The 27996-nt window shown below is 45.9% G+C and overlaps 6 protein-coding genes and 1 long non-coding RNA gene across 12 annotated transcripts; 3 read left to right on the top strand and 4 right to left on the bottom strand.

Annotated features, from left to right (window-relative positions):
* Positions 1-1205: 1205 nt before the first annotated feature.
* On the bottom strand, positions 1206-1888 carry LOC111256474. The gene is made up of 3 exons (XR_002676577.1): positions 1751-1888; positions 1603-1663; positions 1206-1517 (listed from the first exon to the last, which is right to left on the bottom strand). It is a non-coding gene; the product is annotated as an uncharacterized LOC111256474 (long non-coding RNA).
* A 1577-nt stretch (positions 1889-3465) lies between these two features.
* On the bottom strand, positions 3466-5018 carry LOC111255858. Its single transcript, XM_022823437.1, has 2 exons — positions 4874-5018; positions 3466-4736 (listed from the first exon to the last, which is right to left on the bottom strand). The coding sequence occupies exon 2, from the start codon at positions 4658-4660 to the stop codon at positions 3563-3565; it is 1098 nt and encodes a 365-aa protein (XP_022679172.1). The 5' UTR covers positions 4661-4736; positions 4874-5018; the 3' UTR covers positions 3466-3562.
* A 2490-nt stretch (positions 5019-7508) lies between these two features.
* On the bottom strand, positions 7509-8928 carry LOC101768301 (tubulin-folding cofactor C). Its single transcript, XM_004952728.3, has one exon. The coding sequence runs from the start codon at positions 8895-8897 to the stop codon at positions 7815-7817; it is 1083 nt and encodes a 360-aa protein (XP_004952785.1). The 5' UTR covers positions 8898-8928; the 3' UTR covers positions 7509-7814.
* A 2062-nt stretch (positions 8929-10990) lies between these two features.
* Positions 10991-15759, top strand: LOC101768706 (DDT domain-containing protein DDB_G0282237). 2 transcript variants are annotated; one of them, XM_004952729.4, is made up of 10 exons: positions 10991-11242; positions 11965-12094; positions 12241-12413; positions 12719-13077; positions 13166-13232; positions 13323-13663; positions 13758-14174; positions 14318-14479; positions 14571-14659; positions 15131-15759. In XM_004952729.4, exons 2-10 carry the CDS (start codon positions 11982-11984, stop codon positions 15279-15281), a joined length of 1872 nt encoding a protein of 623 aa, XP_004952786.1. In that variant the 5' UTR covers positions 10991-11242; positions 11965-11981; the 3' UTR covers positions 15282-15759. The 2 variants fall into 2 exon arrangements, with proteins under 2 accessions (XP_004952786.1, XP_022685233.1); XM_022829498.1 differs by having other exon boundaries at positions 10991-11252.
* Positions 15760-16017: 258 nt separating this feature from the next.
* On the top strand, positions 16018-17333 carry LOC101769108. The gene is made up of 3 exons (XM_004952731.3): positions 16018-16392; positions 16498-16632; positions 16812-17333. The coding sequence occupies exons 1-3, from the start codon at positions 16165-16167 to the stop codon at positions 17130-17132; spliced, it is 684 nt and encodes a 227-aa protein (XP_004952788.1). The 5' UTR covers positions 16018-16164; the 3' UTR covers positions 17133-17333.
* Positions 17191-22869, bottom strand: LOC101769787. Its single transcript, XM_004952732.4, has 12 exons — positions 22508-22869; positions 21906-22027; positions 21378-21822; positions 21190-21296; positions 20278-21088; positions 19694-20134; positions 19301-19489; positions 18988-19215; positions 18654-18887; positions 18408-18483; positions 18139-18325; positions 17191-18020 (listed from the first exon to the last, which is right to left on the bottom strand). Exons 1-12 carry the CDS (start codon positions 22691-22693, stop codon positions 17549-17551), a joined length of 3498 nt encoding a protein of 1165 aa, XP_004952789.1. The 5' UTR covers positions 22694-22869; the 3' UTR covers positions 17191-17548.
* Positions 22870-24032: 1163 nt separating this feature from the next.
* LOC101770458 (tubulin-folding cofactor C) lies at positions 24033-27474 on the top strand. 5 transcript variants are annotated; one of them, XM_004952740.2, is made up of 6 exons: positions 24034-24408; positions 24496-24638; positions 24733-24798; positions 25458-25503; positions 25951-26030; positions 26097-27474. In XM_004952740.2, exons 5-6 carry the CDS (start codon positions 25972-25974, stop codon positions 27166-27168), a joined length of 1131 nt encoding a protein of 376 aa, XP_004952797.1. In that variant the 5' UTR covers positions 24034-24408; positions 24496-24638; positions 24733-24798; positions 25458-25503; positions 25951-25971; the 3' UTR covers positions 27169-27474. The 5 variants fall into 5 exon arrangements, with proteins under 5 accessions (XP_004952795.1, XP_022678673.1, XP_022678672.1 ...); XM_004952738.2 differs by having other exon boundaries at positions 24033-24408; positions 25951-27474; XM_022822940.1 differs by having other exon boundaries at positions 25458-26030.
* Positions 27475-27996: the final 522 nt, after the last annotated feature.

The raw sequence follows: 27996 nt of genomic DNA, 5'->3' as shown, positions 1-27996 counted from the left end.
CTTTCTACTGCGCGAAAGAACCACCCCTTTCTGCATCGTGATATGGAAAATGTGAATAAAATATGCATAAGAACAGTTCGCACTAACTTGTTATTCATAAGTGTGTGCTGAACTGTGTCTCATTTCATTACAAACAACATTCATGAAAAAACATTATACCCCGCCCAACTTGAATAAAAGAAACATAATGATGACTACCTTGAAAATAATGGACTGGACATGATTACTAATGAGCTATTGTTTTGTTCTACTGGAAGTAAAGAAAACTTCAGTTTTTCCACTTGGTGGAACCAAGATTTCAATTTTGCCAAAAAAAAATGCCTAAGTACATCTGTCACTAAAAGTCACCTAAGTCAGCAATGTCTGTCACTATATCAAAGCAACAAGGAACATACAGAAATGAGCGGAAATGAAATGGCAACCTGACAGTTATGCAAATTACTTTTATAAACGACTGCAGCCTATATAGTATCTGCGCTACCAATATGCTATACATATTTATTGTGCAGGGATACCTGAATGGGGAAAAGGCAAGCCACAACAATGGTAACAAATTGGAAAGATCAGCAGGGCTAGTTTACAGCAACTAATAAATGATAATAAGTTGGTTGTTGCTGGTCAGTGCGAGCGTACCACTGAATGTTGAACCAATTAATAGACAGCAGCAGGGAGAATGCGTTAAAGGGGAATCAAAGCTTGAGATGAGGCTGATGATATCACCTAGTTGACTTTATAACTTAGAAGCAAGCATCTCAAACCAGTGGGTGCAATCTATATTAAAAAGAGATGAAATGGAACAAAAAAGTGAGTGAGGATCGCACATTAGCACAAATGGAAGGATCATACAAATAAAAGCCTGCACAGTGCACACATGTCGCGCAGCAGCACAGAAACAATGGTGTTCTAAGCAGTCAGCATGTAAAGGGTAAATGTAGTAAGCTCGTGATCTAGATGAATTCGAACAACATTTAAAATTACATGTGAGTTGCTACTGTAAGATGCGTGCAAGAAAGTCATGCACAAACACCAGTGCATAAGATAAGAGCTCAAAGAAATTTTCGGATGAAATTGGCAAGTAGATTCAGACCACATGCGCATACACCTAATCACCCAAAAACTAAACACCTAGAAGTTGCTTCTACCTACAGCAAATCTCTCTAAATTGTCAAAGGGACCTTCGAACTCTGAATGCCACGGGGGAAAAAAGATCCATCAACATGAGACATCGCCATGAGAAACATCAGTAACTTATAATCCACCATAGTTCTACCCATACGCCTACATCAATCATGTATTCACCCAAGGAATTTGCACCTAAAGAACCTACAGAGCGCATCAGAAAATTAAAGGCGTCTACGTTGAACCTACATAATCCGCCCAAGATCCAACCCTGTTGTGTTGAAAGATTATTCTCACCTCGAATTCCAGAACGCTCAAACCAAATCGCATCCGCCGATCGCACCTTATGCCGACGCGCAAGGACCCCGATCCCACCAACTCCTTGCCGTTCCACCAAACTGAAGAACAGAGCCAGATAAATAACGCATGCAAAAAAGAATTGCTCGGACGCAAGAAAACAACGGCAGCAAAGCTGTACGATACCCGAATATTTGAGCCCTTCCTCGCCAATATCCGCCGATCCGAAGCCGAACAATTAAGCCCCCTGCGATTGACCGATTGAAGTAACGCATCCGAAGAATTGCTCAGAAAAAAAAAGCAAGAAAACAACAGCAGCAAAAGTGCATAATACCCCTTGAATCTGCACCGCTCCTCGCCGATCTCCACCGGTCCGAGCCCGCGGCGACTACTCCCAGCGATTCGACCAGAGTTGGGGATGAGATTTTGGGCTAGGGTTTGCGATGGTTGTGATTGGGGGGAAGAGGCTACGGGCTCCAAAGGCGTTGGGAATTGGGGGGAACGTTTGGCGTCGGCGGGGTTCTGATGGGGTTCGAAATTTCGAGGCCAGACGGCCGGCGTAGGGTGCCGTTTTGTGGACCTGAAGCGGCATCCAGGCGTTCGTGAGATCGAGCGACTGTAATGGACGGACAGGATGGTTCCGGTGTATGCACTTGGTGCGTCGAGTGTGAGGATTTGGAGTTTGGGGGCCGTTGGCCTCGCGCTATGGTAGCACACAGCAAAATGGCCTACCAGAATAGATGATTCTACTAGGCTGCAGTTTGCATTTAATAATTAAATGAACTACTAGCTTTTTTATGGTACGAGATTTTAAATTTCATGAAATATGACGCACGATTCAAATTTGTATAGTTCAACTCAGACATAGAGGCTTTTAACTACTTTGTGGATGCCAAATCTTTATGATAAAAATGAGAAACCAATATATTTGTTGTTGTGTAGGTATATCCGTATAGAGTTATAGAACTATTTCTTGGTCGTTATAGTCAAATATCTCTAACTTTAATTTAAATTATAAAAAAATATATCAACAAATATAACATCAAATCAGTTCCATGAAGTTCACCATGAAATGCCTTTTGTTGTGTATTTGTATGCTATTATAAGTCATTCCAACTTTCTCAGAGAGTCAAAGCATCTCAAGTTTGACCAAATCTATACAAGAAAATATTAATATTCATGATACCAAATAAGTATCATTAGTTTCTTCATTAAAGTTATTTTTATAGTATATCTATTCGTTGCTATAAACCTTTGTGATCCTCTTTATAATTTTGGTCAAACGTAAAATGATTTGACTCTCCAAGAAAGTTGGAATGACTTGTAATGTGGAACGGAGGGAGTATATGCTAATACATTTTTCCACGAACTCAACTAAAGTTAGAGGAATTAGATTTAGTATAAAATTAGAAAGACTCGCAGATTTTTAACACGATATGAAAAAAAAATGGCAAGAAGTGAATTGGCATTGCTTATATATTGTTGTTGCCATATTTATGCACACACGCACGCACGATATTAGTGACATCTAAGCCTTTGACAAGGCCACCCATTGTGGGTGGTGAGAAAGAATTCTAGCGATATATATAATAAGTTCTCAAATAACAACCCATCGACACTAAAATGGCTGGTTTACTTTATATTTGCTATCAGGTGCTGATTGCTAACTTAACGACCCCTCCTTGACACGAGGTGGCCCCAAGATAATGCATTTAATTGTGGGAATCGTTTCTTATGTTTTAGCTCACGTCTCCGAGATACATCAAGCTAAATTGTCGAAATATATGCTTGTTGTTCCAATAACTTGAAAACCTAGGCCCATTAATTAAGGGGAATATTGTCATTGCTGGAGAAACTGTCAAGTACATCAACTTATCAAGCCATAATACCTTGCTGGTTGCTAGATGCATGTTCATTTAGGCTTTGCAAATGGATTAAATTGAGCAGACCATGTAGGCAGCATCTGTAGATGATAAAACTAACAATACAAAAGTAACAGAGACGACAACCACGCACGCATCCACACCACGCAGGACAGGATTACACCCAGAAGGCAACACGGATATGATAAATTGAACAGTTTAGTGTCACATGGCTTACATCCAGAATGCCACAGGCTTTTCCAGGTGATCACAGTACTCCGTTGCTATTTTAGGCAGCCGATATGACCGAAGTCGGTGGTGCACTGCACTGTTCGCAAGTCCCCGTTCATGTCATACTTGAGAGAAAAGGTTGTTACCCGATACAGATAGCAAAGGCATTCAGGAAGCACCTCCTCCCAAACACCCCCCTTGCGATCATCTGTTGCGATGCACTGCACAAGGCAGAACTTGCTTCTGCCTCCAATGTACACGAGGGTGGCGCCAATGTGCTTCTCAGCAGGATCCACGCAGAAGAGCTTCTCCTTGCTAAGCTTGCAAGTCGGCGGGGGATGCCCATCAGTGGTGTTGGCGTCAGCGGATACAACCTCACAGGTGCATAGGTGGCCAAGGTTATCCGGCTGGCCGGAGAGCCCTACCCAAGCATTCAGTTCACAGTCGAAGTAGCCACGGCCTCTGAATGGCAGTCTCCACGCTCCATGGCGAGTCCACTGGGAGCACACAGTATCAAAGGTGAAAGTGGCAACCTCGGTATGCTTCTTGGTTTGGCCCTGGGTACTGAAGAAGATGGTTCGTCCATCAGGATGCACAGCATAAGAGACAGGGCAGTCATCGAATGGTGGCACCGGGAGCCCCCGCCATGTCCAGTCAATCTGAATGTAAGGGTGTGCAAACTTGGGTGGTGGAGGAGGAGGATCGAGCATCATGAAGCAGCTGTCGTCGATGAAGTAGAGGTTGTCACCTACCTGCACGAAGTCGGTGCAGCAGGGGTTGGGCTGCCCCTCCTGCCGAGGCCCGAAGGTGAACGCCCGTGTGCGGACGTCGAACATGGGGATGGTGCCCCTGGGCGTGAGCTGAGTGGCCACGATCTTGGTGCCAAAGGCCGCAAACAGACCAGAGCGAGCGCGTGGTGCCTCTAGGCGGAAGACCGCTGGTGGCAAGCGCAGCTCCGTCCCGGTCCTGCCGTCCGGGCCGTTGGCTTCGTCAACGTCGTCGGAATCCGAGTCCGACGACAAGTCTAACTTGCGGATGCTGTATCCCCTCTCCCAGTCATCCACGACTAGGTAGAGGTGCTTCCGCCGCCGACTAGGAATCTTGGACGCACGGCCGCCGGCACGCTCATCGGCCGGCCGCTTCTTCGGCATCTTCTTGTCCGGTCTTATTCACCCAAGCCCTCAGATTAACGACCCCTCCTGCCTCTTATTATAGATCTCCGGAACCCTGTAATGCAATTCGTATTCGATGTAAATAGACACCATCAATCCCTAATTCCCTATCGGCCCCGATCTACAGCAATCTTGTTTTCGAGTCCACATTCGAATCTGAATCGAGAAAGGAAAAACGTCACTTTTACGCACTCCAAGTCGAAACAAGTCCACGGGCAAGCAAACCTCCATCACATCGAAACTGTGGCCGACCGATTCCGGGAGAGAGGGGGAAAGTATGGCGGCGTTAAGGGTGGTGGCCGGTGGGTCGCGGCGGCGGAGGGGAACGAAGTGCGACGTTTCGGTGGGAACTCCTTTATGCAACGAAGGCAAACATTTTTTGTTTTTTACGAGAGAGACGAAAGAGAGGCGAGGAAGGCAACCCTAGGCCGCGGTGACCTGGTGGGCTCTGCGTGCACGGTTTAGGCCCAGTTAAGCTCCGCTCTAGGCGGCCTAAGAATTTTGACCATGACCATGCCAATTGCCAAAAGAATTTTAGTTCGAGTCTAAATTTTGGCCAATGCCAAACTGCTGTCAAACTACAAAAGGTCGCATCAAACTGCAAAGTCGTTCGATATTAGCTTCATAAGTAATTTTGTTGCAAAGGACCTACTCACTTTGGTTGCGGAAAAACCCCAAAGCGCGCATATGCTTATGCTATTCAACATATTTTCATAAAATGAGAGTTGTCAATGTGGTCTTTAGCGAGATTAGATACTTCTAAGATTATAATCTACATGTTTTTTTTGCAGATTTCACAAATAAATTATTGATAAGAGCTTAGACATTGTTGCATAGTTTCGGTATTTGTGTAAAATAGTTCAGTGCAACACGACAAATAAGTCTAATGCAAGCACTTGAACAAAGCTTGACTCGCTAGCTTGGCGGTGACTCTACATCGGTGAAAATGGGTTGACTTCGTTAAGTATGTGCGCGTTCAGAGGTTTCGCAGAACGAATATAAGCACATCTTTTATTTTGAATAAATTTCCTTAATTCTTCATCAATTGGACATTTTAGTTATCAAAGGCATGGATCCTACCAGTCCACGGAGATTATTGAAAATCTATTTATTGTTTCTGTTCTTGTCGACAATAATATTCTCTATTAAATCTCGGCTATCTAGCAAGGAATATCAACATTCTTAGTCTGTACATCTGCTCAAGGATTTGATGGCAACAAGTTGATCATATAGAATCTCCCATGGGTACTTATATGCTCCCTCCATCCCATAATATAACTATGTTTAGATTTTTTTCAAAGTCAAACTCTTTTTCAACTTTAACTACAAATAGCAAAATAATTATACAGACTAATAACATAAAAATGGTGTTTGTAGATTTATTGGGAAACCAACTATTATAATATGTTACATTTTCGATTTGAAATAAATTATTTTTAGAGATATTGTTGGTCAAAATTAAAAATAAAAAGATTTGACTTTGGAAAAAACTAAATGTAGCTATATTCTAGGAGGTGGGGGTACCGTTGTCTTGCAAAACTGGTACTTAAGGTACTTAAGTCAAAATTTTAACTGCGTGTCTTGACATCCAGGCGAGGTGGGGGTACCGTTGTCTGGCGAGTCGGTGCGCTCAGGCGCTCAGGTACATCATCTCTCAAATTGTTCATTTGGGAACAACAAATTGGTAGGTGGGTGCGGATGAGCCATCAGGATGATATGTAGGGGAAAAAATGCTACGTAGACAGATTACATGTTAACCAATATTTTTTAGAAAAGTCCTTGCTAATTCTACCATCTTGGTTTGATGGACTGGTCTCCTGAAGGGATTGCATGCCGTTTTAATAAATGTGGAGATGAAACGGGGTCTAGAACTGCGATTTACCACCACGAAATGGTTAGAGTGACTCAAACAAATTTCAGATATGGTAAACACTACGCATTGGGAGTGTGAATCCTTCATTCTAATCACATTGAACATAACAAAATTTTGATAAATGAAACTTTTAAAAAATAAGGAAAGAAGCAGCAGTGCTCATGCTATGGAGCAGAATTGCAACATGAAGCCTGCCTTTCATTCATCAAAATTGGGAGTGTGAATATCTATCTTGGTCTGATGGACTTGTCTCTGTTAGTTCAAGATTTTTCAGGTTATCCTGAAGGGACTGCATGGAGAGGAAACGGGGTCTAGAACTGCATCTCCCCTGCATCTCAAGAACTTTTCAGTGTTTCACTATCTACATGGACAACAGACAACAGGACCATCGTCAGCTCGTCAATGTACACTTTGCTATCGGAGATGGGTCATCTGGATAATTTCACACTGGTCATATATGAAATGACTGCATCTGCGATTTACCACCACGAAATGGTTAGTGACTAAAATAAATTCCAGATATGGTAAGCACTACGCATTGGGATTGTGAATCCTTCATTCTAATCACATTGAACATAACATAATTTTGATAGATGAAACTTTTTTTTTAAAAAAAGGAAAGAAGCAGCAGTGCTGATGCTATGGAGCAGAATTGCAACATGAAGCCTGCCTTTATTCATCAAATTTTTTTTGTCTTGATAATGTTGGATATGCATGCCAATGAAGCAAAATAACAACTTGTTTAGACACAGTAAAGCGTCCGATGCTTGATGCTTCACATTCTAAATTCAGGAAGCTCTTGGTGTTACAGATACTATAAGCCATTAAGCTTAAAACAAACCAAAATATAGCTCCCATAAGCAGCATATAAGATACTACCAATCCAGAACCTTAAATCAAAATTTGAGCTAACAGAAAAAAAAAACATCTCAATCAGCTCAACAAACACTGAAATATCACAGAATCAGATAGACAATTTCTTTTCTCCACATAGCTGTAAAGAAGTGTTGATGCTACAACACCAGATCTGCAACCAAAATGTGTGTCCTTATTACTATTGGGTATGCAGAGTGTACAATATTGTTTTGATACACTAACAATTCCATTCTTCACTTTCCCAATTCAGCAAGGGTTTGTACATTGTCCCAAAAAACAAAACCTAACTCCCATATAAGGCATAGGCATAAACTATTCAATAACCAACCAAGAACCCAGAAGGATAAACCAAAATTAGACTGACAGCAAACCCTCCCAAGTAGCTCAGCTATCATCCTCCTGTTCGTGAACCTCTGAAATGTCGACAGTCTGCAGCCGCTCTTCCTCTGGAACCAAACACCAATTCGGTGACTGCACTGCCCTGAGCCACTTGAAGTCATCCACATTAGCCCAATTACCAGTCTCCTCCTCGAGCCCGGACTCCTTCAAATCCTCATCAATCCCATCATACTCCAAAGCATGTGGTGCAAACCTCACACCACTGCAATCCTCAATGATCGGCCTGCTCCTCACCCGCAGGTAGAAATCCGTCGCCTTCGCCTCATGAATCCTGATCTGGTGTGCTGCCATTACAAAAGTGCAACCTTCGACATCCTCTATGAGCACCGAGCCAAGAACAGCACCGACGAACACACGGCAATCTCTCAGCTTGTGGACATAAAGCGCCCGGCATGTGCCCTTGAGATAGACCTCGCAGGAAACCAAATCCGCGAGCGTGAAATCCCCATCCTTGTCGTTGGAGACTCGCAGATCCTTCACCAAGGTGGCGCCATTCCTGCCCCGGAACCCGAACCCTGGTAGGATCGCGTCAATACTGGGCTTCGGCTGCTCCGGAGGCGGCGGCTGTGGTTGTGGTACGGTGGCAGGATCTTGAGGCGGGTTCTTCGGGGCCCTGCTCTTGTTCCTGAACGAGAATGACTTCTTGGGGCGGATCTCAGAGGCAGCCGCCCTGTGTGCCGCGCGGAGGTCGGCGGCGGTGGCGAGGGCGGATCGCAGCTCGTATGGGGGCAGCGCGTGCGACGACTCCGCGACGAGGCGGTCGAGGTCATCGATGGCGGCCGCGGCAGCGGCCAGGGAGGCGGCCGCGTCGCCTTCGGGCGAGGATGCACGACAGGCGGATAGCGCCGACTCCGCGGCGAGCTTGGCGGCGGCGAAGCGGGTGAGGAAGGCCTCGACGGGGGAGGCGCTGGTGGAGTCCGAGGAAGCGCCAGCGGCGGCGGAGGAGGAGGAGGATGAGCGCTTGGAGAGGCGCTCGAGCATGGCCAGGTGCTTGCGGTGGCCCCCGCCGCCGGCGGCCTTTGGCTGTTCGGGCTCCGTCTCCATCCCGCCGCCGGCGCTGGATGGCATCGGGGGGAAGGGTGGGAGTGGAGTCAGTCGAGGGAAAGTAGACTCGAGTCTTCTTGTTCAGTACTCGTACTCCACACGAGCGTTCCCGGGCTCAGACAGGAAAAGCCCAGCATGGTTACTAGGGTAAGGCCCAGCTCTATGGACCCAGAAAAAGGCCTAGCTCCATAATCAGGGCCCGGCTGTAATATTATTTTGGGCCATGTTTGACCGGGCTGCAGTTTTGGGCATCGGAGACGTGGGCGAGGGGCAGCCACGTAGTCCTCCTCATCGTGGCCACGTCGCACGTTACCATGCCGCGTTGAAGCCTTCCTTGAAGGTTCAAGAGAGAGGGAGGGAAATACGTTTCCCGTTAAAGACTTTCTACCTTTTTCTCCCCATGAATTTCCTCTCACCTCGTCATCTTAGGGCTACTACCCCTAGAATTAAGCTATGTTTACACTTAGGAAACACACTGCTGCACCCGTTAATCCTTTGCTTGATGTAGCGACGTTGGCGTGAAATGTTGACGCAGCGGTCACCAGACTTTTCCTTTTCTTCTAACCCGACCTTGTGGAAGCAGTGTTGCAAATGTGCAAAGAGAACATGCTTAACGCGTATGTTATTTTTATTTAGAGAAAAAGTAAGATATGCCCTTCTCTTTTGATGGAATGAAGTAGCTAGAACTAAGGGTCTATTTGGAAAGGGGTGCTAAACTTTAGCACCCCACTTTTAGCACTTGATCTTCCAAACAAAGATGTTAAAAGGTGTGTGCTAAAGTTTAGCATCTCTGTTTTCTTTAGCATATCCAAGAATGCTAATGGGTGCTAAAAGTAGTCCCAAGCCCACCTTTTCCCCTGCTGCCCTCCTGCATCCCTCTCTCCCTCTCCCGCAGCGCGTGTCTCCCGTATCACATCCGCCCCTCCCGCCGCCATCTCCTCCCGCTGGCCATCCATCCTGCCGTCATCCCCGTCCCGCCGCATACTCCTCCCGCCGATCCTCCCCTCCTCGCCACTGTCCTCCTCCGCCCGGCCCCCGCCGCCTCCACCGGCCACGCCGCCGCCGCATGGCCATGGGAAAGACCCGCGCCGCCGCAGCCACAGGCGGCCGTGGGAAAACTTGACCCGCACTGCCACTGCCCGCCGCTGCCGCAGGTGGCCGTCCGTCGGGGAGACCCGCGCCGCCACCACCTCATGGGCGCCGCCCCGGGATCTGACCGGCGCCGTCTGCCGGGGAGCCGTAACTGGCGGCAGCACTGCGAAGTACCCTGTCCTAGCGGTGCTGTTCAAGGAGATGGTCCGCGCGATGCTGAGCATTGGCGGCGGCGGCGCGGCACCGATGGGGCTGGAGCCACCGGCGGCTATCGTGGGCCTACCGATGGAAGGGGAGAAGTGGCGGTAGCAGTGGATTCGGGAGCTGGAGGTGTACCTCCGACGGATCGACCTGCTGCAGGACCAGGCGAGGGCGGCGCTGGAGGAGCTCACGTCCGCGCCGCACGCAGGCAGCATGAACACATGATTGCTCACCTCACTTCAACTTGAGCGCTCGCCGCCTTCGTGTAGATAGCATCGTCCATAAGAAAAGATCATTAAAGATTTGTCTAGGCTCGAGCAGCAGAGCACAAGAGTTTTCGTCCGTAATTTTGAAGGAAGAAGTTGAGGAGGGGTAAAGGAGATGAGGGAAAGGAGGATATAATTGTCTTTTGCTACCAAAAGTGCTAAAGTTTACTATTCTATCCAAACACCTCAAGGTGATAAAATTTAGCATTCCATTTGAGAGAGCACTGCATCAGATTTCCAAACAAGACCTCTAACTCTAACTCTAGGTCATAGAAATCCGTTGTTGAAGTCGTAGAGAACACACGTCCGCTGAAACTTGAACTTATGGAGGATTTTTTACTGCAATTATTTGAGTATCGCCCTCGAAGTCGAAGACATTATGGGAGAATTGCACGCCCGACGCGGTAAAATTTCCGCACGGCCTCCTTTTACCGCCCTCGGCCCTTCCCTTCAGAAAGTACTTCAAACCGTCGCACCCCCATTTATTTTTCTCCCTTTATTTATTATTTTCAACCCCCGCACCTTTTCATTCTCAGCTCCTCCTCTTTCTCTCCTCTTCGCGACCCAGCCTGAAACGAAGGAACCCAACTCGAAAACGAAGGCGCCAAACCATTCCCCAAACGCGACCCGCGCCCGCGCGACCAGCTCCGCCCCCCGGCCTCCCCCTCCGCCGTCGCCGCGTCCCTCAGCCGCCTCGCGCCCCGCGACGGCGGGGCCCCTCCCGCGCCGACGCCCCGCCGCCCCACGGGCGGCGTCGACGGCCGGTCCCCCCCGCCTCGCAAGGCCTCCTCCGTGCCGCGTCGAATCGAGGTGCGTGTCGGTGAGATCCGGGAACCCTAGTGCTCTTTTTGGTGTTCCTTCCTGTTTATTTGGGCTGGATTGTGCTGCGGGGAGCTGCGGCAATGCCCGGGGTTCGGGCGGGTGATGGCGCGGCGGTATCGCCGTGGTGGCGTGCGTGGCCGTTCTGCGAGATGGTCTAGAGGGGAATCGGGGATTGGGTTCTGGAGGTGTATCGATGAGGTGGGGTGCGCCGGCGAAAGGCACCGGGGATTGGGAATCCACTTGCGTGGGAACGAGAGTTTTGGGATTGGTGGGCTTTCTGGGTTCTCAGATTTCGGGCTGCCCTGCCCATTTTGTCAGGTTTAGGGTCCAGGACTGCTTGTAGGGTGGCTCGGTGTGACCCATGGTGGTGTTGCATTGAAGCACCAGATGCTGTCTACGCGTTGATGTGGGTAACAAAATGATTCACTTTTGGCATGCTGCTCTAATGCATTGGGTTTACTTTTTTCTGCTAGAATTGTGTCTAGCTTAGATGTTACATTAAATTGCCTTTCTTGTGGGTACAAGAACAGAGTGTTAGATCCTGTCACTATGTACACTCTTGTTACTGTTCCTTAATCCTTACTCATTTCTGACCAGATGCTGTTGGCTGATTGCATTACTAATCAGCTTCTTTGAGTATTCAAGATTTAATTTTTCCATGCAAGAGCTTTACTAGAGTAATGAAAGTTGTAATTTGTTTTCTTGTGCAGGTTAGATCATAGGCCAAATGCCTCTCTTCAATAAGAAACCTTTCTCCTTACTGGAGCCCCCGAAGGACTTGGATTCGAAGGAGAAGGTGTTCCAAATTCGCTTCACAAAGGAGATATTCCGAGATTATCAGTATCCTCTTTGTATCACGCTGTTGCAAGCCAATTTGTTATTATTTGTCCAGAAGCATCGTTGCAAGTTGCAATACAAGATTTTGTGCCTTTTTGCATTTGCAGTGAAGTAATTTAGCAATGCTTGTATCCTTAACGACCCATCAGAGAATATCTGAAGAGGCTAAACCTCTATCGCCAAAGAGTTTGGACATGTAAGATGTCTGGAAAATCTAATTTAACTTTTGAAGAAGCTTTGGTGTCTGAACATAACTCAATGGAGAAGGCTCAAAATTTACCAACTGGGTTGATGGCTTATGTTCTTCGGATGACTCAATACAGTAAGAAGATATTTCCTTATTTTGCCATGTCTCATGTGTCATGAGTCCTGAGTGTACATCTAAGTTTTTCTTTTGTTCCATCAACAAAACCTGTCTTTGTAATTTAGAAGTTTTAGTGGCACTGTGTAGATGCGATGACAAAAGTAAAAAATAGCTATTTCCATTCAATTGTACTGTATAGCTTCAAGTCATATGCTTGCAAGCTGCTAAACTGTGCGAATAATGGTCTGCTTGTCATTTACAAAGCATCTATGTTATTGCACTAATCATAATGGAAATGTATTTCATGTTACCTTTTGTTTCAGGCACTCTTGGCTTACATGATCTTATCAATAAGATATATGCTTGTTTGCTTGAAGAAGTATTTGAAGGAATAGAGTTGCATGCTAAAAAGGATGGTTCTGCGGTACCTTGCAAGATTATGAAGATTTTTTATTCTGATGGCACAAAGATGTGTGAAGTGGGTTGGATTCGTCGGGACAAGACTTTGATCAACACATCAGTTGTCAAAGCTGCAGATCTCTTCTACCGGAGGGCGCCTGTTAGCAGGAACACACTGAAGATTTTTATTAGAGATTCAACAACACAGACTACCCCATGGGTTATACATGAGAATCTCGCCAAAAAGTATGGCATACCTATGGATCCCCCTAAAGATTTAATGGTGAGCACCAAGCTTCTCACTTCTGTTTAGTTTGTTTCTCATGAATGTTACAGATTTATATAGTGCTAAACTTGTTTTCTTTCTCTAGCATAAGAAAGGAAGAAAAAGAAAAGAGAATGGAACTATTGAAGATGGGAGAAAAAAGATGAAGAAGGGTGATTCAACTGAACTCATACCACTTTTAGCAACTTTTTTTAAAAAAATTCTTCCAAGCTTCTAACAAGTGATTCTTGTGTGGTTGCCAGATGAAGGAGATGCACATGTCCCAATTAAGTATCCAATAGATGATCTGTTAGTAAGGCCCAATGCAGATGATCCGGCTCTATCTAAGAGACCTCCTCTTGCTACAGATTTTAGAGTGCCAAGGGGTTGTGTGGGAGATCTCCTTATGGTATGGGACTTCTGCTCATCTTTTGGGAGGGTTCTGAATCTGTCCCCATTTCCGCTAACAGATATGGAGAATGCAATTTGCCACAAAGAAAGCAATGTTCTTCTTGTGGAAATACATGCAGCTATGTTTCACTTGCTCATTAAGGACAAAGGTGACTATTTCAGTGTCCTGCAGCACAAGAAACGGAAGTTAAAGGTTCTCCCTTACACTTTTAAGATCAACCACACTCATCTCTCCATTGAATGTGCCCTCTCATCTTTTCGTTTTCCTTTCTGTGCATCCTTTGCAGGTAAGTTTAGTAACATGGGCTGAATATCTATGTGATTTCTTGGAAATGACAAAAATTGAAGAACTATCCAGTAACATTGCGACAGTAAGAAGGGGTTATTACGGTCTCATTGACACTGATATGAAGCTTAAGATCCTCCGGGAACTAGTGGAAGAAGCTATTAAAACCTCTGCCATAAGGGAGATACTAATTGAGCGGGTGGACCAGAAACAAGCCCTTAATGCAACAAAAAGAGAGAGTACCAGAAAGGACAAAGAAGAGCAAAACTTGAACACTGAAATTGCCATGAATAATGAAGAGAACCAGACAGATGCTGTGCAAGATGGCAATGAGAGTGTAGATGAGCCGGCTAGAGGAAAAGAAGAAAAGGATAAGAGCAATGTTTCTCGAAGCAAGACAGAAGGCAAACGACATCTGGTGAGCACCTGACTCCTCAGGGTGTATTTGCATGTGCAGATGCACCTGTCTATGTGTTCTAGTCATATTTGATCTTAAGTGACAGTGGCTACCAATAGCCTTGCTGTTTTTCTTAATATATTGACACTTTGTCGTATTTGTAGGTATGGCATCTTGAGACGGAGATTGAGAAACTATCCATCCGTTCTAGCCCTCTTGGTAAAGACAGACACTACAATAGGTACTGGTTTTTCAGGCGTGAAGGAAGGCTTTTTGTTGAAAGTGCAGATTCCAGAGAATGGGGTTACTACAGCACTAAGGAAGAGGTGACTGCAATGCTCTGGTTTGAAATCTCTATGTTCAGCATCTGTGGCTGCTATAATGATAAGTTTTTTTTTCCTTTTTTTGAAATGACAGCTTGATGCACTCATGGGTTCGTTGAATGTGAAAGGTATAAGGGAGAGAGCTCTGAAACGGCAGCTAGAGAAGTACTATAATAAGATAAGGTATGTGATCTCTAAGAACCTGACTGTTGAACAACTATCTGGCATTTGGGTATGGAGTTGTTGATTGTAGAAAGTGACTGACACTATACTCTTTCTTGATATGAACATTAGTACATTCGCCTTTGTAACCCCATATTGTGGTTCTTTAGATAAAACTTTTGTGACGCGTGATGTATTACTCAGTAACCGGCACATTTTGCCTATTGCATTTGCAGGCTTTGTATTCAGCTCATAAACCTCTTAGTTTATTTTCTTGATAGTGGAAGAATGTGGCCTTGTACTCTCTATCTGTTCGGTTTTTATTTTCTGGTCAAATGATTTTCGCCGCTTCTGATTCTGTGCCGTCTTTCCTGCATTGCTTGATGCTAACCTGCAAGACTCCTCATTTTTCACGGGCATAAGTCAGAAAGGCATAACAGCCTTGCTGTTTCACTATGTGCTGGCTAATTCTTTTCCTGGTCCATGTTACAGTAACACCCTGGAGAAGCGAACGAAAGAAATCGTGAACAAGATGTTACTTGAAGAGGGGGTGCTGCGCCGCTCCACGCGAGTCCGGGCTCAACCGAAGGACAACCCTTCCATGGCGTTCCTCAAGTACGTCAACAAATGGAAGGACAACTGAGCTGCTTCAAGCTGACAGTCTAGCTCAAAATAAGATGACAGTCTCTCTCGGTCGGTGGGAGAATTGAGCAACCCAGGTGATAGGGGTTGGCCGTACCGCCGTAGCAAGTTACTAAGTTATGTAGGTTTGCAATTCCCCGTGCCTGGTCAATCGAGTCCTCACTGGATCTGCCTTTTCTTTTTATTTTCTTTTTTTATTATATTTTGGACGTTGGTTCGCAAAAGGAAGCACCTTTTGTTTTTCTCCTTACTGAACTGAGAGCATGTCTCAGCCAGATTTTACATGATGTGATGTAAACGTGATGCTGGCTGGAGCTTGATGCCTTCAAGCCTGTTTGCCCCCTTGCGGCCCTGGAGAAGTCTGCTGAGGCTTCGATTTGCGATGTTGGCGTGTTCATTTGTTGAGTAAAAAGCAGCTCCCTCCAGTCTCCACGATGACTGTTCGGAGCTGTATGTGGCTGCAGCCATTTGTCTTGTCTCTTAAAAGCTTCAGTGTTTCTGCGTTTTTTTTTATAAGAAGAAAAGGAGATTTGTGTTTGTACGGTGCCTGTGCGATTTCAGAAAGGCCAAGCCATGGGTCGCCGCCTGGTTCGCTGGACGGGCCACGCCCAGCGCTGGAGCCTGGAGGCTCTGCCCCGTCCAGCGATCTCTGCAGCGGCCAGCGCGGCAACGTGGACGGACCGGCGTCCACAGGTAACAAACTGAAGCACCAGCGACAGCAAAGATATTTATTTCTCCTCACCTCACGCCTTCTCACAAAAGCAGCCGGCAAAGAGCAAGGAGAGCCCCCGCTGATTCGCAAGCGAATTCTCTGGCTGGTGTTCGTCACTTGTTCTCTGCTGCTGCTGCTGTGTGTGTCTGCTTAGAAAGAAGGAGAGGGAGAGATGGCTTGCCCTGCGCAGTCCATGCTCTCCGCCAGCGGCTGCATCTTCCTGAGGAGCAAGCCTCAGGCGAGCCTCGTGCGAGGCGGCATAATCGGCGGCGTTAGCAGCAGCAGGCCGTTCCTGCTCTCGTGTAACGCTTCGTCGTCTCCGTCTCCTTCGTCGCCGCCACCGGCGCCGGCGCAGGAGGACTCCGACTGCAACGAGGTGGAGTGCGCTCCCGAGAAGGAGGTACCGGCTGCTGCCTGCCAGTTCTATCTCCTCCTCTTTCCTTCACTTGAGCCTTCGTCGCTAGCAGCAATGAGATGTCCTAACATCTCTGATCGATGTGGGCAGGTCGGGAGCCTGAGCGCCGAGTGGCTGGCGGAGGAGAGGACCAGGGTCGTCGGCACCTTCCCGCCCAAGAAGAGAGGCTGGACCGGCCTGATCGAGAAGGACACCGCCGGCCAGACCAACATCTACTCCGTCGAGGTAAAATTCCACGCTGTTTTCTTTTGGTTGCATTTGGGCGTTCTAGTTCTAGCCTTGGTGTTTTTGCGACTAGCGATGTAGAATTGCCTCCTTTTATCCTCTACTAGAAATAAAGGAGCTTAACCTTTCTGAAAGTATGAGCTGATAAGATAGCATCGTTCCTGCAAATACTTGCACAGCCGATGGTGTACGTGGCGGAGAGCGCCATCAGCTCCGGCGCGGCGGGCACGTCGGCGGAGGGGGCCGAGAACACGGCCGCCATCGCGGCGGGGCTCGTCCTCATCACCGTCGCCGCGGCATCCTCCATCCTCATCCAGGTCAGCAAGAACCAGCCGCAGGTGGCGGAGGTCGCCTACAACGGCCCCCCGCTAAGCTACTACGTCGCCAAGTTCCAGCCGGCGCCCGCGCCCGCGCCGGCCGAGACCCTCGAGGCCCCCGCCCCTGCCGAGGCGGTCGAGGCTTCCGTGGCGGCACCGGAGGCAGAGCAGCTGTCCTCGTGAGCTGATGTTGTACTTGTACCTCAAAATTCAGTTTTGGGGCAGCTTACAGATGAGCTTGTAGTGCATGATGATGGAAGATATATACATGGTACTTGAGAGCATTTCAGAATTGTATAAGTTTCGTGTATATATACAATGCGCTTATAGTGCTTATATGAAACATCACACGGCAATCGCACAAACCAAGCATATTGTTCAGCTATAACACGATGAACGTACCATTTTTCACACAAACATCGCCCTCTGACATGCATTCCCAAGGATGAACTCTTGCCGTATTCTGATCTGCATCAGACATTATTCATACTGCCCCAAGAAGATTGAAATCTTCATACTCCGATCTGAGCCCCCAAACTCTTGTGATCGCTGTACAATGCTGTTGCCACAATCGTATTAAGATTCAGTGATTGAAACATTCACAACAACTGCCTATACCACGGGCCATGGACCTGTTCTGACACCATTGCTGCTTTCATAAGCACTTCAGCTGCCTTCACTACTCGCTCAGTGAGTTTTGTTGCCCCGATGCGCCTCAGGGATGCATCGGCCAGCTTCCTGCCTTTCTCCCCACTGCCACCCAGGGTGACTGCCCGGAACGCACAGTACACGGACTGAGAGACCTTCTTGAAGACAGTGTCATCGGTCTGGAGGCTTTTAAGGAAGACCCTAGTCAAAATCTGCTTCCTGGTCTCAATCATTTTGTTTGACGAAGAGCTCGTTGAGGTTGATGAATGCATCATCGCCTCAATGATCTTTTCAGTACCAACATCTACAAAGTTGTCTAGTAGACTGGTGAGCATGTTGAATAGTTCCAAGGTTACATTCTCCAGTTCTGGAGGAGATATATTCGGGTTCTCATTCACTAAGACCTGATGCATGACAAGCATGCTGCAAAAACAGGAAAAGAAAAAGAGGCAATTGGATTCAGTCATTCTGTTCTGGCAAATCATAATAACACCTCATAGTAATGCAAACTTGAAAAGTAGAAACCAAAATAGTGTTTCACCTTGTTGCTATCACAATCACTTGTTGGAATTTACTCTGAACAGACCGCAACCTCATCCAATTGAGCATAAAGGTCTCAGGAACTGTCTGGCTTTGCAGACCCTCCGTGCTGCTGATGAGTTGCAATAACCCGATCCTTATTAACCTGCCAAGTCCTTCTCCTGTGCATTCTGGTAGCTCTGTACTGCCTGCTTGGCAATATGCAGCATCAGCAGTGAATATTGGTAAATAGCAACTTGTGTCTGAAAGGGGAGAAAACAAAGAAAATACCTGCTGCAGATATCGCAGATTGTAGATGACCTGGAACTGCAAGCCCAGTTCGGAGAGTGGCAACAAGTGGCTGGACCTGTTATGATGGTTGGGAACTCTCAGAATTTTCAAGTGTAACCAGAACAGCAGGAGAAAATGGTGGGTACAAAGTGCAAACTAAAAAGCAGTTAAGCTATTGTTAAAGGTGCATGAGCATGGCATTGTGACTACAGGACCGAATGAAACTGTTAGAAGTAATGTACTAACATGGTTTGCTGCTGGTAGAATTGATAGCGAGCTGACATGTTCATTCCACTGTTCTTCCACAATATCTTTCACGGATGAAATCCAACAGGCAGTTGAAGGGAGAGAAGCTAACGCATCAGAAGGGGAGCCATAACGATCGGCAAAAGACTTCTGCAGATACTCCACTCCACCTGATCCCTTGATGATTGGTTCCAATAGTTGGATGCGTGCTCTACTGACTTCAGCCTTTAGAGCCTGTGTTCAGTTCAGTAAGGATTTTAGTCACCAGGTAATATTGTAATTTCACCATATAGCCCATCAATTTATTCAAAAACAAATTTGATATAGTCAGGACCTTTAATTCTCCCATAGTGAAGCGCAAACCCTTCATGACAGAAACAACAAATGAATTTGGATCTCCAAAATTAGATTCAGGGTCTTCAATCAGGTCTCCCAACAATTTATCATGACTCTCCTTCATCTCATCTTCCTTTGCAGGAGAAGATAGTTTTCGCAGCTTATTCAGAGAGTACTGCAAAATTTGTCCTAGATACTGTCTGTCCTGGGAGCCTGACGCAAGTAACTTTCCACCAAAAACAACATAAGTTGTATTAAATATGCATCAGGATTCAACATCAAGTCGGTAATTCTAACTGAACTCTTGTTACCTGGGTCAAAATTTCAAGGTTAATATTTTCACTTATTTCTTCTTTCCACCCTGTAGGAGCTAACTCTTGCAATGCTTCCTTGACTTCCTTTACCAGGCTGACCAGATAACTGTAGTCTGGCATGTCTCCTCTCATCGAGTCCTCAACCACATCCCAGAAAGCTTTCTCCATTGTTTCCTTGACTTTTGCCTGACAATAAAAAGGACAAAAAATATTGAAATTACACAACAAGAGAATCATCTCATACTGAGAAGAGCCACACCCTGAATTCAGACATTTGATTTCCCTGAAAAGAGCCTAAAATAATAATAACTTCTTCTACGATATACATTGCATTTTTAAATATTATTGTACTAATGAACTCCACAGTAGTATTATAAGGCCGGAGCTAACCTTGAAATCGCCTTCAACAGTACCAGTACCATCAGAGATGTCAGCAAAAGAGCCATGGATGCCATGAAGTATCTCATTGACTATTTGTTCATTTTCAGTTGGCATTTTTTCTGGCACTGCACAGCTCAGTGTGAGCTTGCCTCCTTTGCTGCTGTCAGATGGTGATGAGGAAGACCCAAACAGACAGTTGACAACTCGATTTGTCTTTTCAGCATCCATGTTAGAATTCTCCCTAATTTCAGAAACAGTAGACTGTCCGGGAGAACATGCAACTGAAGGAGATGCTATATTTGCAACTGTAGTTGCAATGGAGCTCGTGCCCTCCTTTGCTTGAAAGAACTTTGACCTTGTTTCGGATAAAGCAGATTCCATTCTTTCAATACCAGCTTCACCACCCAGGTGTTGAATCCTCTCCCTTAAAAGTTTCTGGTCTTCTGCAACCTGGATGAGGAACAAAAACTCAATTCAGCAGATGAATCAATGTTGAAGAAGTGAACAAACTTGATCCACTTCTTAAAATGCACCCCAAGGCTGATTACTAAAAATGATCAAGAAATAATTAGCACTGAATGTAAAAATTATACCTGTTTCTGAATGGCTTTCAAATTACCACGAAAGTTATCTGATTGCCCTTCATTAGTTATTTTGCATGTTTGGATCATTGACAGTTCAAGCCTGCATGCAGCTCTAATAAGATCTTCCTCTAGTGATTCAGCATCTTTTGCTTTCCACACCACAAAATGATAAAGATAAGCACACCAGGCTTTGTCAAAGGCAACCAATTGAGTTCTGAATTTCTTTCGATCAGCAACAATGGAAGAGGACTCCTCATAACTAGAACATCCAGGAGAGGCAACATCTAGCTCTGACTGCTTCAATATGCATGCACCGTCTAAGGCATCGAGTATTGTTTTAACCAGCAGTTCAAATTCCTTCACAAAGTTTGTTGCTGAGTCCATAAGCAATTTCTCTCGCTCACCTTGTCCACTAAGAACAGATTTTGGATGACCTAGTATCATGTACGCACAAAGTGCAATCCTTTGCGAATATCTAGGCACCTTGCTAGAGTCATTATTTCTAACTGCCTTTTTGGGCGTTACTTTACTTCTTCCTGCACTGCTTGGGAGGATCCTCCTTTTCGGCGATCCTAGGTGCTTTAGAAGATGGTCAATATTTTCTGGTTTTGATGAACTAAATGACTGAGAGAGAACAAAACGACTCTCCAACCGATCAAGCAACGCCTTAGTGGTCTGAAGGACTGTGGGAGATTCAATGCATATAGCTAATTCTTCAAATGGCATAGACACAACAGATTGCTGATTTATCCCCAGCGAGTCGAACGCCCTAGCCAACACCACTGTTGTTTTCCTAGAAGTTATGAATCTTCTCCAGCATCTGAAGGGCCACAAAATATAATAATTTTTAAATAAATCATAAGCTACACATGGAAGCCAGACAATTATTTGGAAATTGCGGAATGTACTATAAGATGATACCTTGCCAGTTTTCTTGAAAGAAATTCTCCACTTTTAACCGAACTGCTGCGTATAGAGCCATAAGGACTTCCTCGCTGCTTCAAATACTCAACCCTCTGTTGCTTTGCCTGCTTTTGCATATAGATGGTTATGTCACAAGTTAAAGAGCTGAGATAATTACATCAATGCTGCATCACAGAAACGCATACCCTCTGAAGTTTGTCTTCTAATTGCTCTTTTAACTTGCTCCTCTCTGTTTCTCTCTGGCTAGAGGCAGTCTTGGCAGCAAGTTGGACCTGCAAGAGCCTACCCTGCGCCTGTCTTTTCTCAGATTCCAGCAGCCCTGATCGCCTCTTCTCCGCAGCAGTACGCTTCTGCAGGATTGCAGAACGTACACGCTCCCTGTACTTGTTCTCCCAAGTCAGTCTTTGCACAAAGAACTTTTTTGTCCTCTCCTCCAATGCAGCCTGCCTCTGCAAACGTGCATGCAGGAGTTCCATACGGTTCTTCTCAGCCTGCCGAACCCGCGATTCAACTCTCATTCCAAGTTCTTCCCTTTCCCTCTCAAACCTCGTCTCAGCATTATTTTTAGCAGCCTGTCGCAGCTCATCCAGCTTAGCCAACCGGCTCTGTTCCTTTGCCAAGAGGCTCAACCTGAAATTGGGTTTGGTTTTTTATGTCCTCTTTCCCCAAATAAAACAGAGTAATATACTCTACTGTGTTCCTCTCTCGTATACCTCTTCTGCTTGGCGGCCACAAGCTTTGCTTCCAGGAGCTGCCCACGATCCTCCTTCTGAGATGACCCTGAAGGGCTCCTAATTGAGCGCCTTGCTTTGGAGGACAGTGTCTCGTGGAATTGCTGTAGGATAATAGCTCATGTATAAGACATAGGCTACAATTAGCAGAACATATTTCTACCAACCAAAATAAACATTGCAGTAGTCAATTAACCAGCATCAGCTTCCCATTCATGAGTCCACAGAACTGGCAGGAACACTAAATTGTAATTCTAATACTCTCAGATACACTCATACACCCAATTCAAGTGTCATGCTACTCCTGGGTTTGATCAATGAACTACATAAGGCGTGCTATACTGCTATACTGCTATTTGCTCCTAAGGTATCACAAGAGTTCAGCAATCCACCTACACTTTTTGATCCTACTCCAACTGGCAACTACTCCACCAAGTTACCAACCAACACGAAATTCAAAAACCCAGTCCGGTTAAAGCGAATTAACATCTCAATCAATCCACCGACAAAACCAACAGGGACGAACCCGTGCGGTGAAGTAATTTCTACGTCACGTGAGGGAGAAGGGAAGACACAAAACCCACCTGCCTCCGGAGATGCGCCTCGCGGAGCTTGGCCTCGATCTCCTCGGCCGTCGGCGCCGTGCCTCCGCCTTCCCGCGCCCGGAGGAGCCTCCGCCTGATCCTCGGCGGCACCCTGGCGGCAGGCGGCGGCGACCCCTCCTCCGCCGCTGCCGGTATCTCCAGCGCCACCGCCTCCGGCACCACCATTCCGCCGCCCGATCACCAGATCGCACCCACGCTCCACTCGGAACTCGCCGATGCCGCGCGCTCTGGATTGAAACGAATGCCGGCGAAATCTCGACGGCCAGCACAGCACTCGACTCGACACTTTGGTTCGTGTTTGTTTTGGGGGGCTGCGGGCGCCGGCCGGCTCTCCTCCTGTTTGGAGTGGATCTGAGGGTGTTTCGGTAATCTTGTGCGAGGAGGCAACGGGCGGATGGATGCTTCCAGCCATCCATGGCCCGGGGGTGGCTTTTTGGCCGTTGATCCCGCGGCGCGGACGCCATTTCTCTAGTTTTTCACCAGTATATGCGGACGAAAATGCCATTTGTACCGTGGGAGGGTTAGTTCCATCCTGCACATTTCGCCGCGGTAGCCCACATTTAGCGGTGGCGATGAATCATGACCCTCGTACCTTACTCACAATTCAACTCAGTTATATCTATTTTTAGTTTAAAATTATATAATTTATGGTCCGGTTCTCGGTCCTTCACCACCCTACCCACGGGTTATCACGATTTACCACGTCATGCTCTATGCTTCATCCACATCTACCTCCCTAAAGAATGTTTTGGCATATTTTGATGGGCAAAAATCTTCTAAACAAGATTTTGAGATTGTTTTCTCTTACAGCATAATGCCAATTTCTAAAAGATTCAACATAATTTCAAGACCACTTTCAATACAAAAGATTTTGGTGCAAGTTTTCTGTACTAAATGTACATATATTTTTACTAATTATGTGTTGAAATATGTAAGTTTGAACTTTTCACTTATCAAAATATGTTTACATTTTAAATGGAGAGAGTACATTGGATTATTTGTAAGATGATATCAATGATTATATAGAACAACTTAGTGCTACTCTCTTATACGTCAATAAAATCTTTAGATGTAACCGGATCCCCTCTCTCAGTTTATATCGTAGGCATTTGGTAGTTTCGATACCCAATTACTGATATTAAACCACTCACTAATTTATCAATTATCTTATCGATTCATTGTCGAGAAATTCATGACATTATAAAATTGAAATAATCGTCATTATAAATTGGAGTATTCGTCTTAGGGTGCGTTTGGCAAACTCCAGAGCTGATTCTCCGCTGATTCCAGCAGAATCTCTGTGAAATAGTTTTTCAAAGAGAAGTGATTCTCTGTTGATTCTGTGAAGTGTTTTTCTAAAATAAACTAAGAGGCTGGGAGAGAAAAAAATAGCTTATTCTGATTGTATGGAGTGATTCTCCATTCTGATTTTTAGAATTTACGTTAGAAAATAAAAAAGAATCCCTTTCAACCATAAAATCACTCCGCTCGGGGATCAGCTCCGTTGGAAAATCAGAATCACGTGGAGCTCGTCATTCCCCTCCGCTCCGTGACCCTCGCTCTGACCCATCTCCTTCCGTCCGATTCCCCTCCACCCCTCCGAGCCGTCCCTCCGCCTGGGTCCCCAATTCCACGCCGCCATCGCCTCCGCGCCGTCCGCCACCGCCGCCGGCGTCGTCCTGCTCCTCGGCGCAGCCACCTCCTCCGTCCGCCGCCAGGCCGGCGCCGCCTCCGGCTCCTCCACGCCGCGCCCCCTCTGCAGGTCCACACCGGCGCAACTACATTGCTGGAGCTGTACGCACGTGCTCCTGAAGAATAGGCCAAGGAGCTCATCGCCCAACTTGCAGATTTCCAGGAGGTACGCAGTCAACAGTCCTCAGGTATGTAAGCTTCAGTCACTAGCAATAGCATACTTTTATTATTGCTTCGGTAGTGTTCTGGAAATTTCCATTACTGGCTTCATGCAGGAATGTATCCCCATTGATGGTGAAGTAATGAACTCAGCTTTTTCTGCGGACACTGGAGCTGACAGGTGAAGTGGTTGATTTCTTGACAGGGATATGCAACATGGTTGACATCGATAATGTTAGCTTATCCTGATATGCAATTGGTGAGGACTCACTATTATTTGCATTTTAATTCTAATAATATTTTAGTTAAACATATATCTGATTTGATTGATCATTAGATACTTTTTTATTTAGGTATATTCAGGATGGTGCTTTACTACCTACTGAGCTGGAGGACCTTTTTTCAACACCACCTGAAAAGTAAGACACTAATAGATGAATCAATCATTCTCCATATTGATTGAAACCTTCTAGAACATTAAGTTTGTATATACAGAAAGGTGTTAAAAAATCCTGTATTAGTTCCTCTAATGTCTTGGTAGAATGTTTTGTCTCTTATTAGACAGGCCTCTATTCATTTTTCTCTACCGCCATTTTCCTTTTCATCACCTTGGTAGATTGACAATAGATTTTCTCTTCTAGTGGGACACAACACCTAAATAGTAACACAAGTTAATGACTCCCAGTTTAATGCTCAGACATAACTTCATCATTGTCGATATGATTTGTAGCTTCCATATAAAAAGATGTAGCGAGTCAACAGTTAATTTGATGATCTATGTTGGAACTTTGAACTGAAAAGTATTACAAGGTTAAGCTTATATTTCCTAACTATATGGAACCTGACTTGTATTGCTTAAAATGCTCACTTCTAGCAATTATGCAGCGTCCATAATTACTGCACAAACCTGCGATAGCTTTATTTTTTTAGTGAAAACAGTACTGTCATATATAACCTTTTTTTTGGGGGGGGGGGGACCATTATTTTTCTATATCCTCATTGCTGGTGGTTCTTATTGAGTCTGATCAGAATCTACCGCAACTTGCTCGGGACTAAAAAATCTTTATTGTTGTTACAGGTTGACTGTAAACTTTGGAAAAGAACCGTTCTGTTTTGACATTGTGGTGAGGCAAATGTTTTTGTTCATCAACCATTACCTCACTCAGTTACCTAAAATTGTTACACTTTTCTGTCGCACCTTGAAATCCTTAGTGTCTTAGTGATGGCACTAGCTGTATATCAACAGTACTCTTCTACATCTATGGTTCATGCTTCACTTTCTATTACAAATTATCCATCACATTTTTTTCAAATTTGGCTGCATAGTCAAACACAATCGAAAGGAATTTCAATTGCATGCGCCCTTGACGCCTTGACCTGCCACCACTAAAAATATGCTGCCATAAAAAATATTGATTTTCCTTTATGATGATGAGTTTATGCATGTTATGTGGATATAGTTATGATGTAACTGGCTTTATGCCATTTACTAAACACTTGATTCAAGAGTGTTCAGTTGGTGTATGATGTCGATAGCTTTGTTATCGATGTATTCCGCTTCTATTTGGCAGGGTTATATTCTTGAAGAGAAAATGAGGCAACAATCGGTGACAGACAAAGTGAAGTTGGAAGAACCAAACATCAGTCATTGGTATGCTTCAGTACACCCATTTTTTGTTTACTTCATTGCTTACCACCTGCATATCTTCATTTCCAGCGCCGGCGGCGGGATGGAGCCGGAGCCCCAACAGCCAAAGGCCACCGGCGGCGGGGGCCACCGCAAGCACCTGGTCATGCTCGAGCGCCTCTCCAAGCGCTCATCCTCCTCCTCCTCCGCCGCCGCTGGCGCTTCCTCGGACTCCACCAGCGCCTCCCCCGTCGAGGCCTTCCTCACCCGCTTCGCCGCCGCCAAGCTCGCCGCGGAGTCGGCGCTATCCGCCTGTCGTGCATCCTCGCCCGAAGGCGACGCGGCCGCCTCCCTGGCCGCTGCCGCGGCCGCCATCGATGACCTCGACCGCCTCGTCGCGGAGTCGTCGCACGCGCTGCCCCCATACGAGCTGCGATCCGCCCTCGCCACCGCCGCCGACCTCCGCGCGGCACACAGGGCGGCTGCCTCTGAGATCCGCCCCAAGAAGTCATTCTCGTTCAGGAACAAGAGCAGGGCCCCGAAGAACCCGCCTCAAGATCCTGCCACCGTACCACAACCACAGCCGCCGCCTCCGGAGCAGCCGAAGCCCAGTATTGACGCGATCCTACCAGGGTTCGGGTTCCGGGGCAGGAATGGCGCCACCTTGGTGAAGGATCTGCGAGTCTCCAACGACAAGGATGGGGATTTCACGCTCGCGGATTTGGTTTCCTGCGAGGTCTATCTCAAGGGCACATGCCGGGCGCTTTATGTCCACAAGCTGAGAGATTGCCGTGTGTTCGTCGGTGCTGTTCTTGGCTCGGTGCTCATAGAGGATGTCGAAGGTTGCACTTTTGTAATGGCAGCACACCAGATCAGGATTCATGAGGCGAAGGCGACGGATTTCTACCTGCGGGTGAGGAGCAGGCCGATCATTGAGGATTGCAGTGGTGTGAGGTTTGCACCACATGCTTTGGAGTATGATGGGATTGATGAGGATTTGAAGGAGTCCGGGCTCGAGGAGGAGACTGGTAATTGGGCTAATGTGGATGACTTCAAGTGGCTCAGGGCAGTGCAGTCACCGAATTGGTGTTTGGTTCCAGAGGAAGAGCGGCTGCAGATTGTCGACATTTCAGAGGTTCACGAACAGGAGGATGATAGCTGAGCTACTTGGGAGGGTTTGCTGTCAGTCTAATTTTGGTTTATCCTTCTGGGTTCTTGGTTGGTTATTGAATAGTTTATGCCTATGCCTTATATGGGAGTTAGGTTTTGTTTTTTGGGACAATGTACAAACCCTTGCTGAATTGGGAAAGTGAAGAATGGAATTGTTAGTGTATCAAAACAATATTGTACACTCTGCATACCCAATAGTAATAAGGGCACACATTTTGGTTGCAGATCTGGTGTTGTAGCATCAGCACTTCTTTACAGCTATGTGGAGAAAAGAAATTGTCTATCTGATTCTGTGATATTTCAGTGTTTGTTGAGCTGATTGAGATGTTTTTTTTTTCTGTTAGCTCAAATTTTGATTTAAGGTTCTGGATTGGTAGTATCTTATATGTTGCTGATGGGAGCTATATTTTGGTTTGTTTTAAGCTTAATGGCTTATAGTATCTGTAACACCAAGAGCTTCCTGAATTTAGAATGTGAAGCATCAAGCATCGGACGCTTTACTGTGTCTAAACAAGTTGTTATTTTGCTTCATTGGCATGCATATCCAACATTATCAAGACAAAAAAAAATTGATGAATAAAAGGCAGGCTTCATGTTGCAATTCTGCTCCATAGCATCAGCACTGCTGCTTCTTTCCTTTTTTTAAAAAAAAAGTTTCATCTATCAAAATTATGTTATGTTCAATGTGATTAGAATGAAGGATTCACAATCCCAATGCGTAGTGCTTACCATATCTGGAATTTATTTTAGTCACTAACCATTTCGTGGTGGTAAATCGCAGATGCAGTCATTTCATATATGACCAGTGTGAAATTATCCA

Source organism: Setaria italica, chromosome I (assembly GCF_000263155.2).
Source record: "Setaria italica strain Yugu1 chromosome I, Setaria_italica_v2.0, whole genome shotgun sequence".
In the NCBI taxonomy this organism is placed as follows: Eukaryota; Viridiplantae; Streptophyta; class Magnoliopsida; order Poales; family Poaceae; genus Setaria; species Setaria italica.
This window is presented reverse-complemented; position numbering and strand designations above follow the sequence as displayed.